The sequence below is a fragment of the Ursus arctos genome, unplaced genomic scaffold (genome assembly GCF_023065955.2).
Source record: "Ursus arctos isolate Adak ecotype North America unplaced genomic scaffold, UrsArc2.0 scaffold_5, whole genome shotgun sequence".
Classification (NCBI taxonomy): Eukaryota; Metazoa; Chordata; class Mammalia; order Carnivora; family Ursidae; genus Ursus; species Ursus arctos.
The window spans coordinates 8,431,794-8,456,438 of NW_026623067.1; the positions used below are offsets into that span (position 1 = coordinate 8,431,794).

Sequence of the window (24,645 nt, forward strand, 5' to 3'; positions counted from 1 at the left end):
AATATATATTGATAGATATATTGATAGATACTATCAATAGATCTATTTATAGATATTATCAATAGATATATTGATAGATACATATATAGATAGATCGATATATATTGATAGATACATACTATATATATATATATATATATATATATATATATATATATATATATATAATCAAGGGTTGCCAGATTGGTGCTTTGTACCTTATAATATCTAAGCTAAAAATAACCTCTCTCTCTCTCTCTCTTTTTTATTTGCTTCCGTGTGAATCAGATGGTGAATCAGAGCACAATAGCACAATTTATTCTGAAGGGTTTCTCAGACATCCCCATTGTGAATGCTGTATGCACAGGTATTTTCCTGATTATCTACACCTTTGGGATTCTGGGGAATATCTCTGTCATCACAGTGATTATCAAAGATGGTCACCTTCATACACCCATGTATTTCTTCCTAAAGAATTTGTCCTTCCTGGATGTATGCTATGTATCAGTCACCATGCCTAAGGCCATTGTCAATACCATCTTGGGTTCAGAGGAGATTTCCTTCCTAGAGTGTGTTGTCCAGCTCTATTTATTTTTCACCCTGGCAGGCACTGAGTGCTTCTTGCTTACAGCCATGGCCTATGACCGTTGTATGGCCATCTACAGGCCCCTTCTTTATGAAATCACAATGAACAGAAAACTCTGCTGGGAGCTGGTTTCCACTTCCTGGATTTGTGGGGCTTTCTATGCAATCTTCCATGCTATCAATACCTTCTCTCTCCCTTTCTGTGGTCCTAATGTTATAGATCACTTTTTCTGTGATATTCCTCCTGTCATGAGGCTCTCCTGTGTTGACTATCATGCAAATGAAGAATGGAGTTTTATCTACAGCAGCTGCATTATCTTGGGAGCTTTTGTTCTTACAATAAGCTCTTACATATGCATCATTTCCACCATTATCAAGATTCAGCATGTGCAGGGCCTCTGGAAAGCCTTCTCCACTTGTTCTTGTCATCTGACTACTATTCTCCTATTTTATGGAACTGGAAGTTCCATGTATCTGAGACCCACCTCTGAATATTCTCCTATCCAAGGGCGCCTGGCTGCTGTGTTTTATTCCGTCATCACACCCACCTTGAATCCTGTCATCTATTGTCTGAGGAACAAAGAAATGAAAGTATCTCTCAAGAAAGTGTTCCATCAAGTACAGAGAAAAAAATGAAAAGAGCTTATCTTAAAGTACATTCCTCCACAGTGTGTAAATCAATAGATTTGAAAAGAAAAAAAAATACATGATAGATTTGGATTATACATATTTGTTAAATGTACCTGGACTTTTTAAGATATTTTAACATACACTTAGACTTAACTATCAAGTAAATTAATCTTTGTATTACCACATACACTCTATTTCACTGTAGGAAGATCTACTGTGGTTTTAAAACTGCCATGTAATGAAATTTCAAATGATTTAATAAATGATTTACCAAAATGAAAAAAAAATTAAGTTTAATATCTTCATTTTTCAATTGAGCATAGACAAAGATCCAGTTATTTGATTCCTTTTCTTCTCAGTATTTGTAAATCAAGGCACTAAAGGGGTCAAATTGGTCATTTTATTTATTTAAATAATACTTAATATATAAAAATATTCTTTATAATGATAGAAGTCTACATTTGTGATATAACCACATTCATACATTGGATAAACAATCATTGGGGAGTCATTTAACACATTTCTGTTGATAATTGATAGACAAATGAGTTTCCTATTGCTTCTGTAACAAATCAGCACAAGCATAATGATTTAAAACAACACACATCCCTTCAACAGATGACTGGATTAAGAAGTTGTGGTCCATATATACAATGGAATATTACTCAGCTATCAGAAAGAACGAATTTTCAACATTTGCTGCAACATGGACGGCACTGGAGGAGATAATGCTAAGTGAAATAAGTCAAGCAGAGAAAGACAACTATCATGATTTCTCTCATCTATGGAACATAAGAACTAGGATGATCGGTAGGGGAAGAAAGGGATAAAGAAAGGGGGGTAATCAGAAGGGGGAATGAAACATGAGAGACTGTGGACTATGAGAAACAAGTAATATTCCATTGTAGATATGGACCACATCTTCTTAATCCAGTCATCTGTTGAAGGGAATCTTGGCTCCTTCCATGATTTAGCTATTGTGGACAATGCTGCTATGAACATTGGGGTGTACATGGCCCTTCTCTTCACTACGTCTGTATCTTTGGGGTAAATACCCATTAGTGCAATTGCTGGATCATAGGGTAGCTCAATTTTTAACTTTTTAAGGGACCTCCACACTGTTTACCCTAGATTTTAAACCAAAGACTGTAACAGGAAATGAAGAGCACTATAGCATAATAAAGAGGTCCACCAACCGTGAGATCTAACAGTTATAAATCTTTATGCCCCCACCTTGGGAGCAGCCAAATATATAACACAATTAATAATAAACATAAAGGAACTCATTTATCATAATACAATAATAATAGGGTACTTTAACACCCTGCTTACATTAATGGACAGATCATCAATGGCTTTGAATGCCACCCTGCACCAGCTGGGCTTAACAGATATATTCAGAACATTTCATCACAAAACAACAGAGTAAAATTGTTTTCTGGAGCACATGGGTCATTTCCCAGAAGAGATACATACTAGGTCACAAATCAGGCCTTCACAAGTACAAAACAATGAGATCATGCTATGCGTATTTTCTGACCACAATGGGATGAAACTGGAAGTCAACCACCAGGAAAAAAAATGGAAAGACCACAAATACATAGAGGCCAAATACCATGCTACTAAATAAAGAATGGGTCAACCAGGAAATCAAAGAAGAAAAAAATACATGGAAAAAAATGAAAATGAAAACAGAATGGTCCAAAACCTTTAGGATGTAGCAAAAGCAGTCCTAAGAGAGATGTAGAGAGCAATGTCAATACTACATCAAGAAGGAAGAAAATTTTCAAATAAATATCCTAATGTTACATCTAAAGGAGCTATAAAAAGAAAAACAAATATAGCCTAAACTAGCAGAAGAAGGGAAATAATAAATATTAGAGCAGAAATAAATGATACAGAATCTAAGAAAACAGAAGAGATCAATGAAACAAGGAGCTGGTTCTTTGAAAAAAATAATAAAATTGATAAACCTGTAGCCATACTTATTAAAAAGCAAAGATAAAGGAAATAAACTCAGAAATTAGAGAGGAAGAAAACCAACCAACACCATAGAAATACAATTAGAAAATAATTTTATGAAAAAAAAATACCTGCTAACAAATTGGACAACCTGGAAGAAACAGATAAATTCCTAGAAATAATAAAGTACCAAAACTGAAACAGGAAGAATATGAAACTTGAACACACTGATAACCAACAACAAAACTGCATCAATAATCAAAAATCTCCCAACAAATAAAAGTCCAGAGCCAGATGACTTCCTTGGTTAATTCTACTGAACATTTAAAGATGATTTAATACCTCTTGATCTCAAACTATTGGGGAAAAAAAAAGTGTAAATCAAAGGAAACTGCCAATTCATACTATGATGCCAGTATTCACCTGATACCAAAAACAGATAAAGCCTCCATGAAAAATTAAGACACAGGCCGATGTCCCTGATGAACATGGATGCAAAAATTCTGAAAAAAATACTAGAAAATCAAGTCCTAAAGAATCATTCACTACGATCAAGTTGGATTTATTCCTGAGCTGGAACTGTGGTTCAGTATTCACAAATAAAACAATGTAATATACCATGATGTAATATACCGCATTGTAATATACCACATTTCATTAGTAAAAGACAGGATAGGAACCATATGATCCTCTAAATAGATGCAGAGGAAGCATTTGATAAAGGACAACATCCATTTATGATAAAAACTGTCAACAAAGTAAGGTGAGAGTGAACATAACTCAACATAATAAGGACATTATATGAAAAACCAACAGCCAAAATCATCATCAATCAGGAAAAAGAATTATTTTCCTCTTTAGTCAGGAACAAGACAGGGATGTCCACTCTCACCATTGTTATTTAACATAATACTGGAAGTCTTAGGCACAGCAACTGGACAACAAAATGAAATAAAAGACATTCAAACAGCAAGGAAGAAGTCAATCTTTTACTATTTGCAGATGACATGATGCTCTATATAGGAAACTGAAGAGATGCCACAAAAAATTTGCTAGAACTGATAAAACAATGTACAGACATCTGTGGCATATCTATACACAAATATTGAAGCTCCAGAAATAGAAATCATGGAATCAATTCCATTTATAATCGCACTAAAACCCATAAGATACCAAGTGATATTCTTAACAAAAGAGGTAAAAGATGTGCTCTGAAGACTATAAAACACTGATTAAAGAATTTGAAGGTGACAAAGAAATGGAAAAACATTCAATTTTCACTGATTAGAAGGATAAATATAGTTACAATGTCTATACTACACAAAGTAATCTGCACATATAATGCAATCCCTATCAAAATACCACCAGGAGTTTTCACAGAACTAGAACAAACAATCCTAAAATTGGTATGTAACCACAAAAAAAAAAAAAAACCCAAATACACGAAGTAATCTTGAAAAAGCAAAGCAAAGCTGGAGTCATTACAATTCCAGATTTCAAGTTACATTACAAAGCTGTAGTGATCAAGACAGTATGGCACTGGCACAAAAACAGACACATAGGTCAATGGAAGAGAATATAAAGCCCAGAAATGAACCCCCAAATATATGGGCAATTAATTTTCAAAAAAGCAGGAAAGAATATCCAATGGATAAAAAGACATTTTCTCCAACAAAAAGTGTTGGGAAAACTGGACAGCAACATGGAAAAGAATGAAATTGGACAATTTTATTACACCACACCCAAAAATAAGTTCAAAATAGATGAAAGACCTAAATGCAAGTCAGAAAACGGTCCAATTCATAGAGTAGAACATAGCCAGGTGCTAAGTGAAATAAGTCAAGCAGAGAAGGACAATTATCATATGATTTCTCTCATCTATGGAACATAAGAACTAGGAAGATAGGTAGGGGAAGAAAGGGATAAAGAAAGGGGGGGTAATCAGAAGGGGGAATGAAACATGAGAGACTATGGACTCTGAGAAACAAACTGAGTGCTTCAGAGGGGAGGGAGGTGGGGGAATGGGATGGACTGGTGATGGGTAGTGAGGAGGGCACGTATTGCATGGTGCACTGGGTGTTATACGCAACTAATGAAGCATCGAGCTTTACATCGGAAACCAGGGATGTACTGTATGGTGACTAACATAATATAATAAAAAAAACGTTTAAAAAAAGAGAACACAGCCAGTAACCTCTTTCACATTAGTCATTGCAACTTCTAATTATATATGTCTCTTGAGGCAAGGGAAACAAAAATAAAAATAAGCTATGAGAACTTCACCAAAGAAAAAAATCTTCTGTGAAGAAGGAAACAATGAACAAAACCAAAAGACAACCTACAGAAAGGGAGAAGATATTTACAAATGACATATCTGGTAAAGGGTTTATATGCAAAATATATAAAGAACTTACAAAACTCAACACCCCAAAATAGGATTCCAGTTAACAATGGTCAGAAGACACAAATATACATTTTTCCAAAGAACTCACACAAATGGCCAATGTGCACATGAAAAGATGCTCAACAACAGTCATCATCAGGAAAATACAGATAAAAACTACAATGAGATATCACCTCACACCTATCAGAGTGGCTAAAATCAACAATAAAGTAAAAAAACAGGTTTTGCAATGATGTAGATTAAGGGGAATACTCTTACACTGTTGGTGGGAATGCAAAATGGTGGAGCCACTGTGGAAAGCAGTACAGAAGCTCTTAAAAAGTTAAAAATATTATTACCCTATGATCCAGCAATTGCACTTCTCGGTATTTACCCAGAAGACATAAAAGTACTGATTGGGAGGAATACCTGCACCCCACATTTAGAGCAGCATTATTAACCAAATGACCATCAACTAATGAATGGCTATTGAAGATGTAGTTTATATATATGTATATACACACACAATGGAATATTACTTAGCAGCAAAAATATTACTGTTGTGAACCTCCTTGTAGTCATAGTATTTGGAACCCCCAGATTTGCAAACTGGATTTGTGTTTTCTTTCCTAGTTTAGGGAAGTGTTTAGCTATCATTAATTCAAATAATATTTATGTACCCTTCTCTCTCTCATTTCTTCTTTTGGTATCCCTAAAATGTGGATATTTCTTCAATTCATGTCATGCAAGAGATACTTTAACATGTTTTCTTTGTTTTTCCAACTTTTTATTTAAATTCCAGCTAGCTAATATATATTTCAATATTAGTTTCAGGTATAGAATTTAGTGGTTCATCATTTACATATAACACCTGGTGGTCGACACAACAAATGCCCTCATTAATACTCATCACCTATTTAACCCATACCCCTACCCACCTCCCCTCTGATAACCATCACTTTGTTCTCTATAGTTAAGAGTTTATGGACTCCAGGAAACAAACTGAGGGCTTCAGAGGGGAAGGGGGTGGGAGGATGCGCTAGCCCAGTGATGGGTATTAAGGAGGGCAGGTATTGCATGGAGCACTGGGTGTTATACACAAACAATGAATCATGGAACACTACATCAAAAACTAATGATGTACTGTATGGTGAACAACATATCATAATAAAAAATAATTACTAAAAAAAAGTTTGTTTCTTGGTTTTCCTCTCTCTCTCTTTTCCTCTTTGTTCATTTGTTTTGTTTCTTAAATTCCACATATGAATGAAATAGTATGGTTTTATCTTTCTCTGAGTGACTTATTTCTTTAGCATAATAGTCTCTAGCCCCATCCATGTTTTTCAAATGGCAAGATCCCATTATTTTTTATGGCTGAGTAGTATTCCATTGCATATATACATTGATATGTATGTATACATACATATATACATATACATGTAATGTATATATGATTTCTTCCTTATCCATTCATCAGTCAGTGGACACTTGGACTGTTTCCATAGTTTGGCTAGAGCAGATAATGCTCCTATCAACATGGTGTGCATGTATTTCTCTGAATTAGTATTTTTGTATTCTTTGTGTAAATACCTAGTAGTGCAATTTCTGTACCAACAATACAGGAGGGTTCCTTTTTCTCCACATGCTTGCCTGCACCCATTGTTTCTCATGTTTTGATTTTAGCCATTCTGACAGGTGTGAGGTGATATCTCATTTTAGTTTTGATTTGTATTTCCCTGATAATCACTGATGTTGAGCATGTTTTCATGGCTCTCTTGGCCATCTGTACATCTTCTATGGGGAAATACCTATTCATATCTTCTGCGCATTTTTCCTGTCCATTTTTAATTGGGTTGTTGTTGTTGGTGGTGGTGGTGGTGGTGGTGGTGTGTGTGTGTGTGTGTGTGTGTGTGTGTGTGTTGAGTTTTACGAGTTCATTATACATTTTGGACCCTAACCCTTTATCAGACTGTCATATGCAAATACCTTCTCACATTCCATAGGTTGCCTTTTAGTTTTGTTCATTGTTCCCTTTGCTGTGCAGAAGCTTTTTACTTTGACGAAGTCCCAATCATTTATTTTTTGCTTTTGCTTCCCTTGCCTCAAGACATATATGTTTTTATGTGTCTGTTCACCATCTGTATGTTTTCCTTGGAAAAAATGTCTGTTCAGGGCTTTTGCCCATTTTAAAAATAAGGCTGTTTGTGTTTTTGGTATTGAGATATATATATTTAATATTAACCCTTTATTGGATATATCATTTGATAATATATTCTCCCATTTAAAATATTTTTGTTTTTGTTTGTTGATGGTTCTCTTCTTTGTGCAAAAGCTTTTTCTTTTGTTGTAGTCCAATAGTTTATTTTTGCTTTTGTTTTCCTTGCATTAGAAGACACAACTAGAAAAAATATTCTTATGACTGATGACAAATAAATTGTTCCTATGTTCTTCTCTATGAATTTTATAGGTTTCATTTCTCACATTAGGCCATTGATCTATTTTGAATTTATCTCTGTGGATGGTATAAGGAAGTGGCCCAGTTTTAGTATTTTTAATGTAGGTGTCTAGTTATCCCAATAACATTTATTAAAGAGACTCTCTTTCTCCCTTTGTATATCCTTTCTTCTTTTACTGTAGATTAATTGACTGTATCAACTGTGGAGTTATTTCTGGGATGTTTATTTTGTTCCACTGATCTGTGTCTATTTTTAAGCCAGTAACATACTGTTTTCATTACTACAGCTACATACTACATTTTGAAAACTTAAGGAGGGCACGTGTGGTGATGAGCACTGGGTGTTATATGCAACTAATGAATCATTGAACACTACATCAGAAACTAATGATGTACTGTATGCTGGCTAATTGAACATAATAATTTAAAAAAATGAAAAAATACAAAAAAAAAATCTTGAGTTGTGATACTACCAGCTTCGTTCTTCAATTCCAATATTGCTTTAGGGTCTTTTGTGGCTCCATGATAATTTTTTTTTTATCATTTATTCTAGTTCTGTGAAAAACATTGCTGGTGTATTAGGGATAACATTGAATCTGTAGATTGCTTTGGATAGTATGGAAATTTTAACAAAATCTGTTATTCCAATACATGAGATTGGTGTACCCTTCCAATTTCTTTGCAGTTCCTTTCATCAATGTCTTATATAAATATATAGTTTCTTTTTTTCCTTTGAGCATTTTAAATATACTATGCCTTTTTCTCCTAGCCTGCAAAGAATCTACTAAAAAAAAAAACAAAAAACAAAAACAAAAAAAAAACAAAAAACAAAACAAAACAAAAAACAACTGACAGCGTTATGGAGTTCCCCTTGTATATAATTGTTTTCTTTTGTTGCTCTTAAAATTTTCATTTTATCATTTATTTTTGTCTTATTAATTATGTATATTGGTATAGACCTCCTTTGGTTCATCTTGTTAGAAGCTCACTGTACTTTCTGTACCTTGGTGTTGGTTTCCTTCTAATTAGGGAAATTTTAGCTATTATTTCTTCAAATAAGTTCTCTGCCCCCATCTCTTTCTCTTTTTCTTATGGGATCCCTATAATGCAAATGCTATTTGCTTAATGATATCACAGAATTATCTTAACCTATTCTATATTATTATTATTATTACTATTATTATTTACTTTGCTGTTAAGTTTGGTTTCTTTCCATTATTCTGGTTTCACATTACTGATCTGGTCTGCACTCTCTAATCTGCTGTTGATGTCCTCTAGTGTATTTTTTATTTCAGTTGTAATATATATATATATATATATATATATATATATATATATATATGCTATCTCTGTGTTGAAGTTCTCACTGAGTTCATCTACTCTTTTCTCAAGACCAGTGAGCATATTTATATCCATTACATTAAGTTATTTATCAGGCATATGGCTTATCTCCATTTATCTTTTTACTGTATTTTGTTCTTGTTCCTTCATTTGGGACATATTTCTCTGTGTCCTCATTTTGATTCTTTGTGATTATTTCTATGTATTAAGTAGGTCAGCTACATCTCCTGGTTTTGAAAGTAGAAGCATGTGTAGATGCTGTCCTGTGCTGCCTTATAGTGAATTCCACTGGTCACTAGAACCAGGCACCCCAGGGGTCTCCCTTGTGAGGATAACATGCACTCTCTTGTTTTGGCTGAGCTGCAATTGCCTTCAGCTTAGCTAGATGCAATAACCAACTTTGCCTCCTGTGGGTGAAGTGTGCATTGTTCAGTCCCTGAATTGTTGAGAGGCGTGTATGAGGCCGCTGTGAGCTTGCTGGTGGGGAGGACTGGCAGTCAGCCTAGCAGCCTGCAGTTAGTCTCTCTGCTACATTTGTGAGTGCACCAAATGATAGGTCTTCCCCCCTGCACAACCTGCTAAGAAGCCAAGTTGCTGGAACTGCAGACATGCTGGTGTGTGTGGTTACCACCACCTGCCCTGCCCAGGGCAGGAGTCATTTTAGAAGGATGCATGCCAATGTGAGACGTTGAGATGATGCAGGTCTGCAGAAGGAATGCAAGTACAGGGTCCACAGTGGTAGCAATGTTGAAGAGAGTGTTCTTGCTGGCTCCCTTAAGACTCGTGATCATGTGAGGGGAAAAAATATAGAACCTGCTAGCACTTTTGTTCCTGGAGAAATCTAAAGGTCCCTGCCCTTCCACCACATATTATTAGTCAATGAATCTTCACCATACTCCACACAACTTTCAAACTGCTGCTTCTGTACTGTGTCTTGAGATGAATAATTTAGTAGGCTGGCTCAAAAAGGTGTGAAGTTGTTTTGCTGTTACCCACCAGCTCTTCAAGAGTTTAGCTAGCTATTTTGAATCCCCTAAAGTTAAGCTCCACTGGTTTTCAAAGTCAGATGTAATGGGGACTCTTCTTCCCAGTGCAGGTCTCCAGTACGAAGGGCACCTGGTGTGGAATCTGATCCTCTCAAATCATTATACTTGTGATGTCTCTTTCATTTTTTTTCTGATTTCACTGAGTTTCCCAACCATGCTTTGCATCCTTTTCTTTTTGATGTGGTCCTCTCTCTGTGATTAACTATGGAATGTTTTTCTGCCATTTGGCTCCAGGTTGTTTTCAGAGTTAGTTGCATAGATGTAGCTGATACCTCACTGTGTCCATGATGGGAGGTAAGGTCAGGATCCTCCTACTCCAGTGTCTTCTTGTCTTTCTGTAATCTTGCTCCTTCTAATACCAAACAGATTCAAGAATGCTGAGTTCAATTTGAGACCCAGACATTGATTCTTATTTTATTTACAAGAAAATTTTGTAATCTCAGACTTCAGACTAAATTTATTTTTTTAAATGCAGAAGAATTTTATTAACTTTTTTCCTAACTTAATAATGCCCAAATGATATTTATAAGTAAAATAAAGAAACCTGCATTTGAATACTAAAAAATCACATATGAAAAGTTCTATTTACATAAAACCACAATCACCTCAGTTTCCTGAAACCAACAACACCATGTTAGTATTTCAAAGTGGTATTTCAACTGTATCTTTGTTCATGCTATAAATATGTCCTTTTCATAATTGTGGAATACTTTTCATCCACTAAGATACCACACATTTCCCCATAAGCTTCCTGAGAGCTGCCACCACCTCCTTGTTCCTCAGGCTGTAAATGAGGGGATTCAACATGGGTGTTAGGATATTGCTGAATACAGAAAGAGCTTGGTCCTGCTCTGCACTATGGGAGGAAGTGAAAGTCATATAGATAAATATGTTTGGGCCAAAGAAGAGACTCACCACAGTTAGATGGGAAGAGCAAGTGGCCAGGGTTTTTTTCCTTCCTTTGACAGAGTTCATACGGAAGACAGTGAGGAAGATGAGAGTATAGGAAACTGTGATGAGACTGAAAGGTACAACAAGCAACACAATGCTTGTCACCACCACCACTAACTGATATACTGAAGTGTCTTCACAGGAGAGCTTAATGAGGACTGGGACCTCACAGAAGAAGTGGTGGATCTCCCGTGACCCACAGATAGGAAAATGCATAGGGTAGACTGTATGGATAAATGAACTTATAGAGCCTCCAATCCAACACCCCAAAACCATGTGCATACAGAACCTGGGGCTCATGATAATGGAATAACGCAGTGGGTTGCAGACAGCCACATAGCGGTCATAAGCCATGAGAGTCAAGATGAGGCACTCTGACATTCCCAACATCAGGAAGAAGAAACTCTGCATTCCACAGCCAATCCATGATATTGTCCTTTTCCCTGTGAAAAAATTAGAAGCCATCTTTGGGACAATGGTGGAAGTTAATGTCAAGTCAATGACAGAGAGTTGACTGAGCAAAATGTACATGGGTGTATGGAGCCGAGAGTCTCCCCAAATCAAGACAATCAGAAGTATATTTCCCAGGAAGGCCAAGGTGTAGATAAAAATGATCACGGAGTTGAGGACAGGGGAATGCTGAAACTCAGGAAAGAGCCCCACAAGGATGAAATCAGTTCCTGAGGATTCGTTTCCACCCACCATACCTCTAAAAGAAATGTAACAGTGTTGGGGGACAAATCAAATGGATTAGAACTGATGACATTCAGTACAGATCTTATACCAATAGTTGGGTGTAAAATTTTATATCTTTCTCCTCAACATTAGAATCCCATAATGTTTGCCATCATCTCATCAGAGATAGTTCACTATTTATTGCTGAGCAATTGCCTAAATACTTCTTAAATAGGTAATATTAGAAAAAATGATAAGTGCTTTTTAATCTCTGTTAAGTGGATTTCTTCTTTCTTTCTTTCTTTCTTTCTTTCTTTTTCTTTTCTGCATTTCTTCCTTTCTTCCTTTTTCTACCAGAGAATCTTCTAAAAACTATGGATCTATTTTCTACAAATATAAACCTAAAATTGTGTATATTGTTTAATCATTATGGACCCTAGTTATTAACTCTTTTAAATTTTTTTTTATTTTTTTTTAAAGATTTTATTTACTTATTCAACAGAGATAGAGACAGCCAGCGAGAGAGGGAACACAAGCAGGGGGAGTGGGAGAGGAAGAAGCAGGCTCATAGCGGAGGAGCCTGATGTGGGGCTCGATCCCATAACGCCGGGATCATGCCCTGAGCCGAAGGCAGACGCTTAACCGCTGTGCCACCCAGGCGCCCCTAACTCTTTTAAATTTTGGGGAAAAAAAGAGAGGAACATCAAATTAATTCACTTAATTTCACTTTAAAATTACAAATCAATCATTTAATTAACTATTAAACAGAAACCATATTAATTTGTTTTGGCTAATCATAATGATATTAGTAATGAAAATTGCCAGACTTATGTCCCTTCTTGGAAGCCATAAATATTCTGTACTGTTAATGAAATAACTTCAAAAGACTATGTGTCTAAGAAATATGTATTATCCATAAGGTTAACAGTGCCCATAGAGTTCAGCAGGACACATTTCCAAGTTGACTATATGACAAATACCTTCACTGAAATTGCATTCATGGTAAGAACAAAACTTTTCCCCTCCATGACACCTTACTGAAAAGTGGAGTATTCACCCCAATCTAAGTAAGATAAATGTTGTACATGTGGAAGTTTCCATATGCATCAGTGTTCCCTAGCAGATAGTATTGATGAAACACAGACATCAAAACACCTGGAAATCCTGTTCTCTATTATTGGAGCAGAAAATTTCATAATATAAAACATTGGCATCTCTTGATTTAATGGTTCTTTTCTGGGTCTGTATATTCAGACTATTTTGTGACAAATATGTGTTATGAATACATTTGTTTTTCTCTTAGTCATCATTCTGATGAAAAATAAGAAGATAATTATTAATCATGTTCTATCACTAATGAGCCTAATCACTAATCTTGCTAAAATTGTACTTATTTCAGGAACATAAAATAGTTTTGAAAAATCATCACCATTTATTTATTTTTCATTCTAAATTTATTGAGTGGCCATTATTTCAATTTTATATATGTATATACATATATACATATATAAACACAAAAATATATATATATATATATACACACATATGCAAGTTTAGATATAGAATCATTTATACCAATAAATAACAAGAGAGCAATATAAATGCTGAAGCTAAGGCTCTTACAGGGTGATATATCAACACAGAGAAAGATCCATCTGATTAAGCTAAGGGTGGAGAATGATGTAACATTTAATTTCAGCTGTGTCTATCTTAGGGCACAGCAACTCATGTAAATTGAAAGACTGAGGAAATGGTCTGTGTGTTCTGTCAAAACTCATGTTGCATAAATAAGTGAGAGAAGAATTAGAATTCTTACACAAATTATTATTGTTTAACAATTGTGAACTGTATAAACTGAAAGTTTTCAGTTTTCTCATCCCTGAATAGCCTCATGGAACATATATATGTATGATAAAAATATACATATTTATGATATCATACATATAAATTTATCATACATATAAATATGCACATTTATATCATACACATGTGTTCCATGGCTTGGCTTGGCTTGGTCTGTCACTCTCTCCCCTGAGCTGAGAAATTAATCTATTAGTATTTTATGATGAATTCATTTGTCTGCTAAAAATATCTTAGTTTTTTTTAGAATAAGAGTAATAAAAAGACCTCTGTTATTAGGTGTGTGTGAGGCATGAGACATTCCAAGTGCTCAAAATGTATCTAGTAGTAGTAGTAGCAGTAGTAATAGTAGTAGTAACATTAAAGCAATCCTGTTCTGCAATTTGTTCTAGGTCTGTATTCCAATCTTCAATTATAGAAGCCATATAATTCTTCAAGCCATGTAATTCATAACTTTTACAATGCTAATGGCAAAGACATTAAAAATATAGGTAATCGAGTAAAGAAAGTAATGTTTAGTGATTTTGGAGTCAAACACTAGAGTAAAGAAGAATCCACATGCATTTAATTCATTTTTACTTAATATTTTAATAAACATTTTATAAATATGTATCATCGAATATCTGTCTGGGGGGGAAGCACAAGAATTATTGGTTGTGTTTTAAGAATTAAAAACCAAAGGGGCGCCTGGGTGGCACAGCAGTTAGGCGTCTGCCTTCGGCTCAGGGCGTGATCCCGGCATTACAGGATCGAGCCCCACATCAGGCTCTTCCGCTATGAGCCTGCTTCTTTCTCTCCCACTCCCCCTGCTTGTGTTCCCTCTCTCGCTGGCTGTCTCTATCTCTGTCGAATAAATAAATAAAATCTTTAAAAAAAGAATTAAAAACCATGAATTATAGTACAACCAGATTACAGATAATAATTCTTGGAATAGAAAAATCTACTGTCATTTAATAAAAAAATTGAATTATTTATTAAATTGTTCCCACAATAGTAAAGCAGTTGTATCAATTAAATCAATCCATTGGAATAACTATTTATTGATTGCCAACTTGATATATTTCAATTATTTTGTTAATATAGAAGATCTATCTATTCAAAATGAGGAGTCCAATGTTACATTAACTATAGAATTTTACTGACCTTTTGAGTTGTCTTCCAAATTATGACTATTTGTATCATTTTAGGAAAACAGAATGCCATTATTGTTAGCATGATTTGAGGTTGTGTCTATGTAGGTATGTACAAGGAAAATTGAAATGATATCATAACTCAGTCACCAGATAGTTTTTCTAAAAGCAATAGGATAAATTCAAGAGATTAACTTGGTTACTGAGTTTAGGCACATCTTTGAAAATATCAGCTTTGAGTCTATACTTTTGGTAATTCTCATTCTCAAATGTTTTCCTTAACATCATGCATGACACCTGCTCCATATTATGACAGGTTTGGTCATACAAGAATATTTATAGCACATTTAATCAATATCATTCAGTCAGATAGTCAAACATAAATATAATTTCATATAGCTTTCTCCCATACCTGAACCCTGGGAAGCCTGCAAAAAACTCATTTAAGACTGTTACAGTTATTTTTCCTTTTACAAGTACAATCACCAAAGTCTGACATTTGTGAAACTTAATAAGCATACAAATTCTCTACAAAATTTCCATTACCAGTTGTAGTTCAAGATTTTTTTTCTGCCTGTTTAGTATCTACCTTAGATTATACTTATCTTCAGACACCTCTGCCTCTTGGATTTTCTGTGATCAATTGTATCTTCTCACTATGCAAAATTAGACTTTCTCTGCATAGAAAAATAAATGCAATTGACTTGGTGCTGATGGAGAGGCATACATTTTGGGAATGAGCCCAGCGACTAAGATTCTACAATGCTATGTATATTAAATACTGGTTGGTATATCAGCTAAGATCTAATTTGGTAGGTTGCTTAGTAATTTGTTATCATCGTTTTGGAGACCTTTGTAGTGAATGACCTATGGGAACACAGTCCCCAGACTTTAATTAACTTCGATTTCAGATAATAGTAGCGAACCCAGCCCTGTGCTCTTCTCTTCTACTGCCTCACTAAAGCCAGCAGGTGTGTCCATGCTCTTCACTCTCCTGCTTCTTTTCTTCTACTATCAAGAACAAGGCGAGTATTGGAAGTCCTAGTAAAGTCATTAGGCAAGAAAAGATACAAAATTCATCTTAATTAAAAAGAGAAGTAAAACTGACACTCTTAAACCAATAAACATACTCATTAAAGCTGCAGGGTACAAAGTCAACATACAAAAATATATTGTGTTATATAGACTAACATCAAACTATTTGAATGAGAAATTAAGACACTGACCCCATTTACAATTGCATCAAACAGAATAAAATACCTAGATAGAAATTTAACCAAGGAAATGAAAGATCTGTACATGGAAAACTATAAGACATTGATGAAAGTAATTGAAAAATATGCAAATAAATGGAAAGATATTCTATGCTTATAGGTTAGAAAAATTAATATTGTTAAAATGTCCATAGTCCCTAAAGCAAACAATAGATTAAACATGATCCTTATCAATAAAATTTTTTCTAAAGACCCATAGATAGCTAACATGCACTGTTAGTGGGAATGCAAATTGGTGTGGCCACTATGGAAAACAATATGGCAGTTTTTCTAAACAAAATAGAAATATATGATCCAGCAACTCTATTTCTGTATATTAAACAAAATATAATAATAAAAAATTACTAATTTAATAAGATACACGCACTCCCATGTTCATTGTACCATAGTTATAGTAGCCAAGATACGGAAAAAAAATGTGTTAGTTGATGGATGAATGGATAAAGAGATGTGGTATTGGTATATATATATTCTACTCAGCCATAAAAAGAATAATAATATCTTCCTACTTGTGACAACATGGATGGGTCTTTTTAATCCCTGTGACTAATTTAAAATTTTTACAGCTGGGAGTTTAAACCACCTAATCCCATTTCAATATTTTACTCATCCCTGTAGTTCCTTCCTCTCTGGCAAAGTGTTTTCTGTACTTATGAGTATGTTTCTGTTTTTGTTCTTTGTTTTCTCATTTGTATTATTATTATTTTTTTAGATTATACATATGGTATTTGAAATAATATGGTATTTGTCTTACTGTGTCTGGCTTATTTCTTTTTTATTTTAATTTTGACTTATTGAAATGCTTAGTATGAACTAAAATTTTTTTAAAACATTTTTATTTAAATTCAATTAATAAATATACAATGTATTATTGGTTTCAAGGGTACAGGTTTGTGATTCACCAGTCTCATATAATACCCAGTGCACATTACATCATGTGCCCCCCTTAATGTCCATCACCCAGTTACTCCATCCCCCAATGCCCTCTCCTCCAGCAAGCCTCAGTTTGTTTCTTATGATTAAGAGTCTCTTACACTCACTGGAGGAGATAATGCTAAGTGAAATAAGTCAAGCAGAGAAAGACAACTATCATATGATTTCTCTCATCTATGGAACATAAGAACTAGGATGATCGGTAGGGGAAGAAAGGGATAAAGAAAGGGGGGGTAATCAGAAGGGGGAATGAAACATGAGAGACTATGGACTATGAGAAACAAACTGAGGACTTCAGAGGGGAGGGGGGTGGGGGAATGGGATAGACCGGTGATGGGTAGTAAGGAGGGCACGTATTGCATGGTGCACTGGGTGTTATACACAACTAATGAATCATCGAGCCTTACATCGGAAACTGGGGATGTACTGTATGGTGACTAACATAATATAATAAAAAATCATTTAAAAAAAAAAAAGAGTCTCTTACACTTTGTCTCCCTCTCTGGTTTTGTCTTGTTTTATTTTTTCCTCTATTCCACTATGATCCTCTGTTTTGTTTCTTAAATTCCACGTATCAGTGACATCATATGATAATTGTCTTTCTCTGATTGACTTATTTCACTTAATACAATACCCTCTAGTTCCATCCTTGTCATTGCAAAAGGCAAGATTTCATTTTTGATGGCTATGTAATATTCCATTGTAGATAGAGTTGTAGAATAGATAGCTGATAGATGATAGATGATAGGTAGATAGATGATAGATAGATAGATAGATAGATAGATAGATAGATAATAGATGATAGATAGATACATAGATGATAGATAGATAGATGATAGATAGATAGATAGATAGATAGATAGATAGATAGATAGATGATAGGTAGATAGATAGATGATAGATAGATAAATAGATGATAGATGATAGATAGATGTTAGATGATAGATAGATGATAGATAGATAGATAGATAGATAGATAGATAGATAGATAGATACCACATCTTCTTTATCCATTCAACTGTCGATGGACATCTGGGCTTCTTTCAGAGTTTGGCTATTGTGGACATTGCTGCTATAAACATTGCGGTGCAGGTGCCACTTTGGACCACTACATTTTTATCTTTGGGGTAAATACCCAGTACTGCAATTGCTGGGTCATAGGGTAGCTCTATTTTCAACTTTTTGAGAAACCCCCATACTATTTTCCACAGTGGTTGCACCAGTTCCCATTCTTACCAAATGAGCAGGAGGGTTCCCCTTTCTCTGCATCCTTTCCAACATCTGTCATTTCCTGACTTGTTAATTTTAGTAATTCCAACTGGTGTGAGGTGGTACCACATTGAGGTTTTGATTTTTAATTCCCTGATACCTAATGATGTTGAGATTTTTTTTTTTTTCATGTGTCTATTGGACATTTTTATGTCTTCTTTGGAGAAATGTCTGTTCAGGTCCTCTGCCCATTTTTTGACTGGATTATTTGTTTTTTGGATGTTGAGTTTGATAAATTATTTATAGATTTTGGATATTAGTCCTTTAGCTGATATGTCATTTGCAAATATCTTCTCCCATTCTCTCAGTTGTCTTTTGGTTTTTTCAACTGTTTCCTTTGCTGTGAAAAAGCTTTTTATCTTGATGAAGTCCCAATAGCTCATTTTTTGCCTTTGATTCCCTTGCCTTTGGAGATGTGTCTAGCAAAATGTCACTGTGGCTGAGGTTGAAGAGGTTACTGCCTGGGTTCTCATCTAGGATTTTGATGGATTCCTCTCTCACATTTAGGTTTTTCATCCATTTTGAGTTTATTTTTGTGTATGGTGTAAGAAAATGGTCCAGTTTCATTCTTCACTTGTGGCTGTCCAATTTGCCTGACACCATTTGTTAAGGAGACTGTCATTTTTCCATTGGATATTCTTTCCTGTTTTATCAAAGTTTAGTGGAACACAGAGTTTAGGGTCCATTTCTGGATTCTCTATTCTGTTCCATTAAACTATGTGTCTGTTATTGAGCCAGTACCATACTGTCTTGATGATTACAGCCTTGTAATAGAGCCTGAAGACCGGCATTGTGATGCCACCAGCTTTGGTTTTCTTTTTCAACATTGGCTATTTTCAAAATATGACTATTTGGGATCTTTTCTAGTTCCATACAAATTTTATGATTATTTGTTTCATCTCCATGAAAAATGTTTGATGCTATTTTGATATGGATTGCTGTGTCTGGCTTCCTTCAGTTAGAATAATAAACTCTAGGTCCATTAACGTTCTTATAAATGGCAAGATCTCATTCTCATTTATGGCTGAGTAATTATCTATCATCTATCTATCATCTATCTATCTATCTATCTATCATCATCTATCTATCTATCATCTATCTATCTATCTATCATCTATCTATCATCTATTTATCTATCAGCTATCTATCAATCATCTATCATTATCTATCATCTAGCTATCTAATCTATCTATCCATCTATCATCTACCTTTCTATCATTTATCTATCCATCTATCATCTATCATTTATTTATTATCTGTCTATCCATCCATCCAACCCTCCATATATTAATTTTCTATGTATTCATCTGTCAATGAACACTTGGCTTTCTTCCACACCTTCACCATTCTAAGTAATGCTTCAATAAACATGAGAGTTTATGTATCTTTTCAAATTAGTGGATACCCATTAGTGGAATTACTGGATTTCTATTTTAAAGTTTCTGAGGAATCTCAATACTGTTTTCCACAGTGGCTGCACCAATTTATATTCTCACCAACAGTGCATGAGAGCTCCCTGTTCTCTACAACCTCACCAACACTGTTTATTTCTTCTTTTTGTTATATCATTCATTCTGGCATGTGTAAGATGCTATCTCATTGCAGTTTTGATTTGCATTTCCCTGGCGATTAGTAATGTTAAACATTTTTTCCACCGTCTGTTGGCCATTTGTATGTCCTCTTTGGAAAAATATTTTCAGGTCCCCTGCCCACTTTTAATGAGATTTTTTTTTGAGGGGGTGTTGAATTTTTTAAGGGCACATTTTCTGATGAACACTGGGTGTCATACATAACTAATGAATCATTGAACACTGCATCAAAACTAATGATGCATTATACAGTGGCTAACTGAATATATATATATATATATATATATATATATATATATATATATACCCTTTACTAAATATGTCTTTTTCCTATATCTTCTCCCATTCACTAGGTTGCCTTTGGTTTGGGGGATTTTTTTTTTTTTTACTGTTTTGTTGTTGTTGCTGTTGTTGTTTTGTTTTGTTTTATTCAAGTAAAATTAATGTGCAATGTTATATTAGTTTCAAGTGTACAATATAATAATTCAACAACTCTATACATTTTTCAGTGCTCATTAAGATAAGTGTGCTCTTAATCTTATTTATTCACTTCAGTCTTTTGATTTTGTTGATTTTCTTTGGTGTGCAAGTCTTCTTTGACATAGTCCCAATAGTTTATTTTTGCTTTTGTTTCCATTGAGCAGGAAGACATATCTAGAAAAATGTTAAGGAAATCTCTAGGATATTCCTGTCTATGTTTTTTTAAGGGATGTTATGATTTCAGATCATATATTCAGATTTTTAACTTATTCTGGGTCTATTTTTTTCTGTATAGTGTAAGAAAGTAGTCCAGTTTTACTCTTTTGCATGTAACTGTCAAGTTTTCCCAATACTACTTATCAAAGAGACAGTCTTTTCCCCCATTGTATAGTCTCACCTTCTTTGCTGTAGATTAATTGAATATATCAGTGTGTCTTTATTTCTGGGATCTTTATCCTGTTCCACTGTGTAGGTCTATTTTTATGTCATTACCATACTGTTTTTATTGCAACAGCTTTGTGGTGTGTCTTGAAAGGCATTATTATATAACCAGCTGTTTTGGTTTTCTCAGACTTGCTTTGGCTATTTGGGGTCTTTTGTGGCTTCAATTATTATTTGTTCTTGTTCTCTGAAAAACCTATTGTTATTTTTACAGGGATTGCATTGAATTTGTAGATTGCTTTGGGTCATATGGACACTTGGACAATATCAATTTTTCCAATCCATGAGTGTGGTGTATCTTTTGCACTTGTTTGTATCATCTTTAATTTATTTCATTAATCTTTTACAGTTTTCAGAGTACAGGTCTATCACCTCCTAAGTTAAGCTTATTTGTAAGTATTTTATTTTTCTCAACCAATTATAAATGAAATATATTTCCTTTAAATTTCTTTTCTGCTACTTCATTATCAGTTTATAGCAGTGAAAAACGTTTCTGTATATTAATTTTAATTCTGTGACTAATGAGTTTCTTTTTTAGTTCTAATAGTTTTTTGGTGGAGCCTTTAGGGTTTATATCTATAGTATCCTCTCATCTACAGATACAGACAATGTTACATCTTCCTTTCCAATTTGACTGTTTTTTTTTTCTTTCTTGTCAGATTGCTGCAGCTAGAACTTCCAGTATTATGTTAAACAAAAGTGATGAGAGTAAAATCATCATCTTGTTCCTAATCTTAGAAGAAAGCTTTCAGCTTTTACCCATTGAGTATGATGTTAGTGATGGGTTTATCATATATGGCCTTATTATGTAAAGTATGTTTTCTCTAAACTGAATTCATTGAGAGTATATATCATAAACAAATGTTGAATTTTGTCAAATGCATCTTCTGCATCTATTGAAGTAGTCATATGGTTTTATTCTCAACATTTTAATGTGCTGTATAACAATGATTTATTTGTAGATATTGAATTATTCTTGCATCTTTTAAGTATATTCCACTAGCTCATGGTGAATGATCCTTGTAATTTATTGTTGCATTTTTTCTAATATTTTGTTGAAGATTTTTCATCTATACTCATTAGGGATATTGACGTGTAGTTTGCTGTTGTGTTGTAGTGTTATTGTCTGGTTTTGGTATTAGGTTGATGCTGACCAAGTGGAAAAATCTGGAATATTTTGTTTCTCTTCTATTTGGAATAGTTTGAAGAGACCAGGTATTAACTCATTAAAGTGTTTAGTAGAATCTGTCTGTGAATTCATCTTGTCTTGGACTTGTGTTTGTTGGGAGATTTTAATTATTGATTCAATTTTATTACTAATAATTGGTAAGTTCAAATTGTCTATTTCTCCCTGATTCACTTTTGAGGTATTTTATGTTTCCAGAAATTTATCCTTGTTCTAGGTCATCCAATTTGTTATCATATTTTTTTCGTTATATTATCTTATAATTATTTCTATTTCTGTGGTGTTGGTTTTTATTTCCCCTCACTCATTTCTGATTTTTATTGAGTCATCACTCTTTTTTTTCCCCCTTCATGACTCTGGCTAAAGGTTTATTAATGTTCCTTATCAAAAAAGCAGCCCTTGCGCTTGTTGATTTTTGCCCCTTTTCTTTTTCCTTTTTTCTTTTCTCTTCCCTTAGTTTCTATTTCATGTATTACATTCCGATCTTATTATTTCCTCCCTTCTACTAGGTTGGGACTTTGTTTTTTCTTCTTCTAATTCCGTCAGGTTAAGATTAAATTGTTTAATATTTGAGTTTTTTCTTGTTTCTTGAGATAGGCATGCATTGCTGTAGAATTCTGTATTAGAAATTTTTTTCACTGTGTCCCAAAAAATTCTGGACAATTTGGTTTCATTTTCATTAGTCTACATGCATATATTTCTATTATTTCTTCATTGACTTTTTTTAATGGCATGCTATTTAGCCTCCACACATTTGTGCTATTTCTGGTTTATTCTCTGTTATTTATTTTCATTTTTCAATGGTTTGGGTTGAAAAAGATGCTCAATGTAATTTGAATCTCCATAAATTTATTGAGACTAGTTTTTTGGCATAACATGTGATCTATCCTGGAGAATGTTCCATGTGCACTTTAGAAAAAGGTATATTCTGCTGGTTTGGGATGGAATGTTCTGTGTATATCTGTTAAGTCCTTTGATCTAACATGTCATGTGAAACTTCTGCTTTCTTATCAATTTTCTGTCTGGATAATCTATCCATTGATATAAGAGGGGTTTTAAAGGCACGATCATTATTGTTTTGTTGTCAGTTTCTCTTTTTATGTCTCTTAATATTTGCTGTATGTATTTAGTTGTTCCGATGTTGGATGTACAGATATGTACAATTGTTATAACTTCCCTTGGATTTTTTCCTTTATCATTATGTAATGCTCTTCTTTGTCTCTTGTTGCTGTCTCTCTTTCTCTTTTTTTTTTTTATAAAGATTTTATCTATTTATTCAACAGAGATAGAGACAGCCAGCGAGAGAGGGAACACAAGCAGGGGGAGTGGGAGAGGAAGAAGCAAGCTTACAGCAGAAGAGCCTGATGTGGGGCTCGATTCCGGACCGCCGGGATCATGCCCTGAGCTGAAGGCAGACGCCTAACCGCTGTGCCACCCAGGCGCCCCGTCTTTCTCTTTTTTTTAAGTCTTTTTTTCTGTCATAGGTTTCACTACCTGGCACTTTTTTTTTTCGTTTTTCATAGAACATCTTTATTTCATCCCTTCACTTTCAGTTTTTGTTTTAGTCTTAAGGTCTGAAATGAGTATCTTGTAGGAAGCATATAGATGGATTGTGTTTTTTTTAACTATTCAGTCACACTGTCTCTTCATTTGCTCATTCAACAATTTATATTTCAAGTAATTATTGATAGGTATGCACATATGGTTATTTTGTTACTTGCTTTCTTATTTGCATTTGTTTCTTTTTCTGTGTTTGTTGGTATTGTTTTTTCTATAACATTGATTTTCTCTTGCTTCCTTTCCCTTAGGATTTATGACTCTCTTTATTGTTATGTTTGGATTCTGTTCTCTTTATTTTTTGTATATCTATAATTCATATTTGGCTTTTAGCATGAAGTTAATATATAACATCCTCAATATATAGCTGTCTATATTAAGTTGACGGTCATTTAAATTGGATCATATTAGAAAATACCTTCATTTACTACCCCTTAATTTACTACCCCTGAGAGAGAGAGAGAGAGTCATATTTTACTTCTTCTTATTAAGTGAGGCTTCTAATTTCTTTAGATGTAATTGACTTTATTACTTTTGTCTTTTAAACTTCAGACTAGCTTTATAAGTGATTGATAGTATCTTAAAAGGATGTTTGCTTTTACATGTGTGTATATATATATATATAATATATATATATACACACATGCATACATTTATATATATATTTCATTTTATAATATACATATATATTTTCCTTTTTAAGTTCCTTACTTCAAGCTATGATATTTCATTTTCTGCTTAAAGAAGTCTTTTGGGAAGGAGTTAAGATGGCAGAGAAGTAGAAGGGAACTTGGACTTTCCTTGTACCTTGAAAACAGTTGTATTGAGGTCAATTCACTGGGAAGACCCAGGAAATCAATCTAAGTACTAAGAGAAGGAAGTGAATGGGACAGAGAAAAACTGTGGTGCCACAATTCCA

At 34.1% G+C, this 24,645-nt stretch overlaps 2 protein-coding genes across 2 annotated transcripts; one reads left to right on the forward strand and one right to left on the reverse strand.

Moving 5' to 3' along the window:
* Positions 1–267: 267 nt before the first annotated feature.
* Positions 268–5,860, forward strand: LOC113261424 (olfactory receptor 1020-like; the record flags this gene model as incomplete). Its single annotated transcript, XM_026507546.3, has 2 exons — positions 268–1,172; positions 5,848–5,860. Coding segments are annotated over exons 1-2 (918 nt in total), but the record flags the coding sequence as incomplete, so codon positions are not given.
* Positions 5,861–11,101: 5,241 nt separating this feature from the next.
* LOC113261895 (olfactory receptor 2T27-like) lies at positions 11,102–12,037 on the reverse strand. Its single transcript, XM_026508208.3, has one exon. The coding sequence runs from the start codon at positions 12,035–12,037 to the stop codon at positions 11,102–11,104; it is 936 nt and encodes a 311-aa protein (XP_026363993.3).
* Between the last annotated feature and the right edge of the window lie 12,608 nt (positions 12,038–24,645).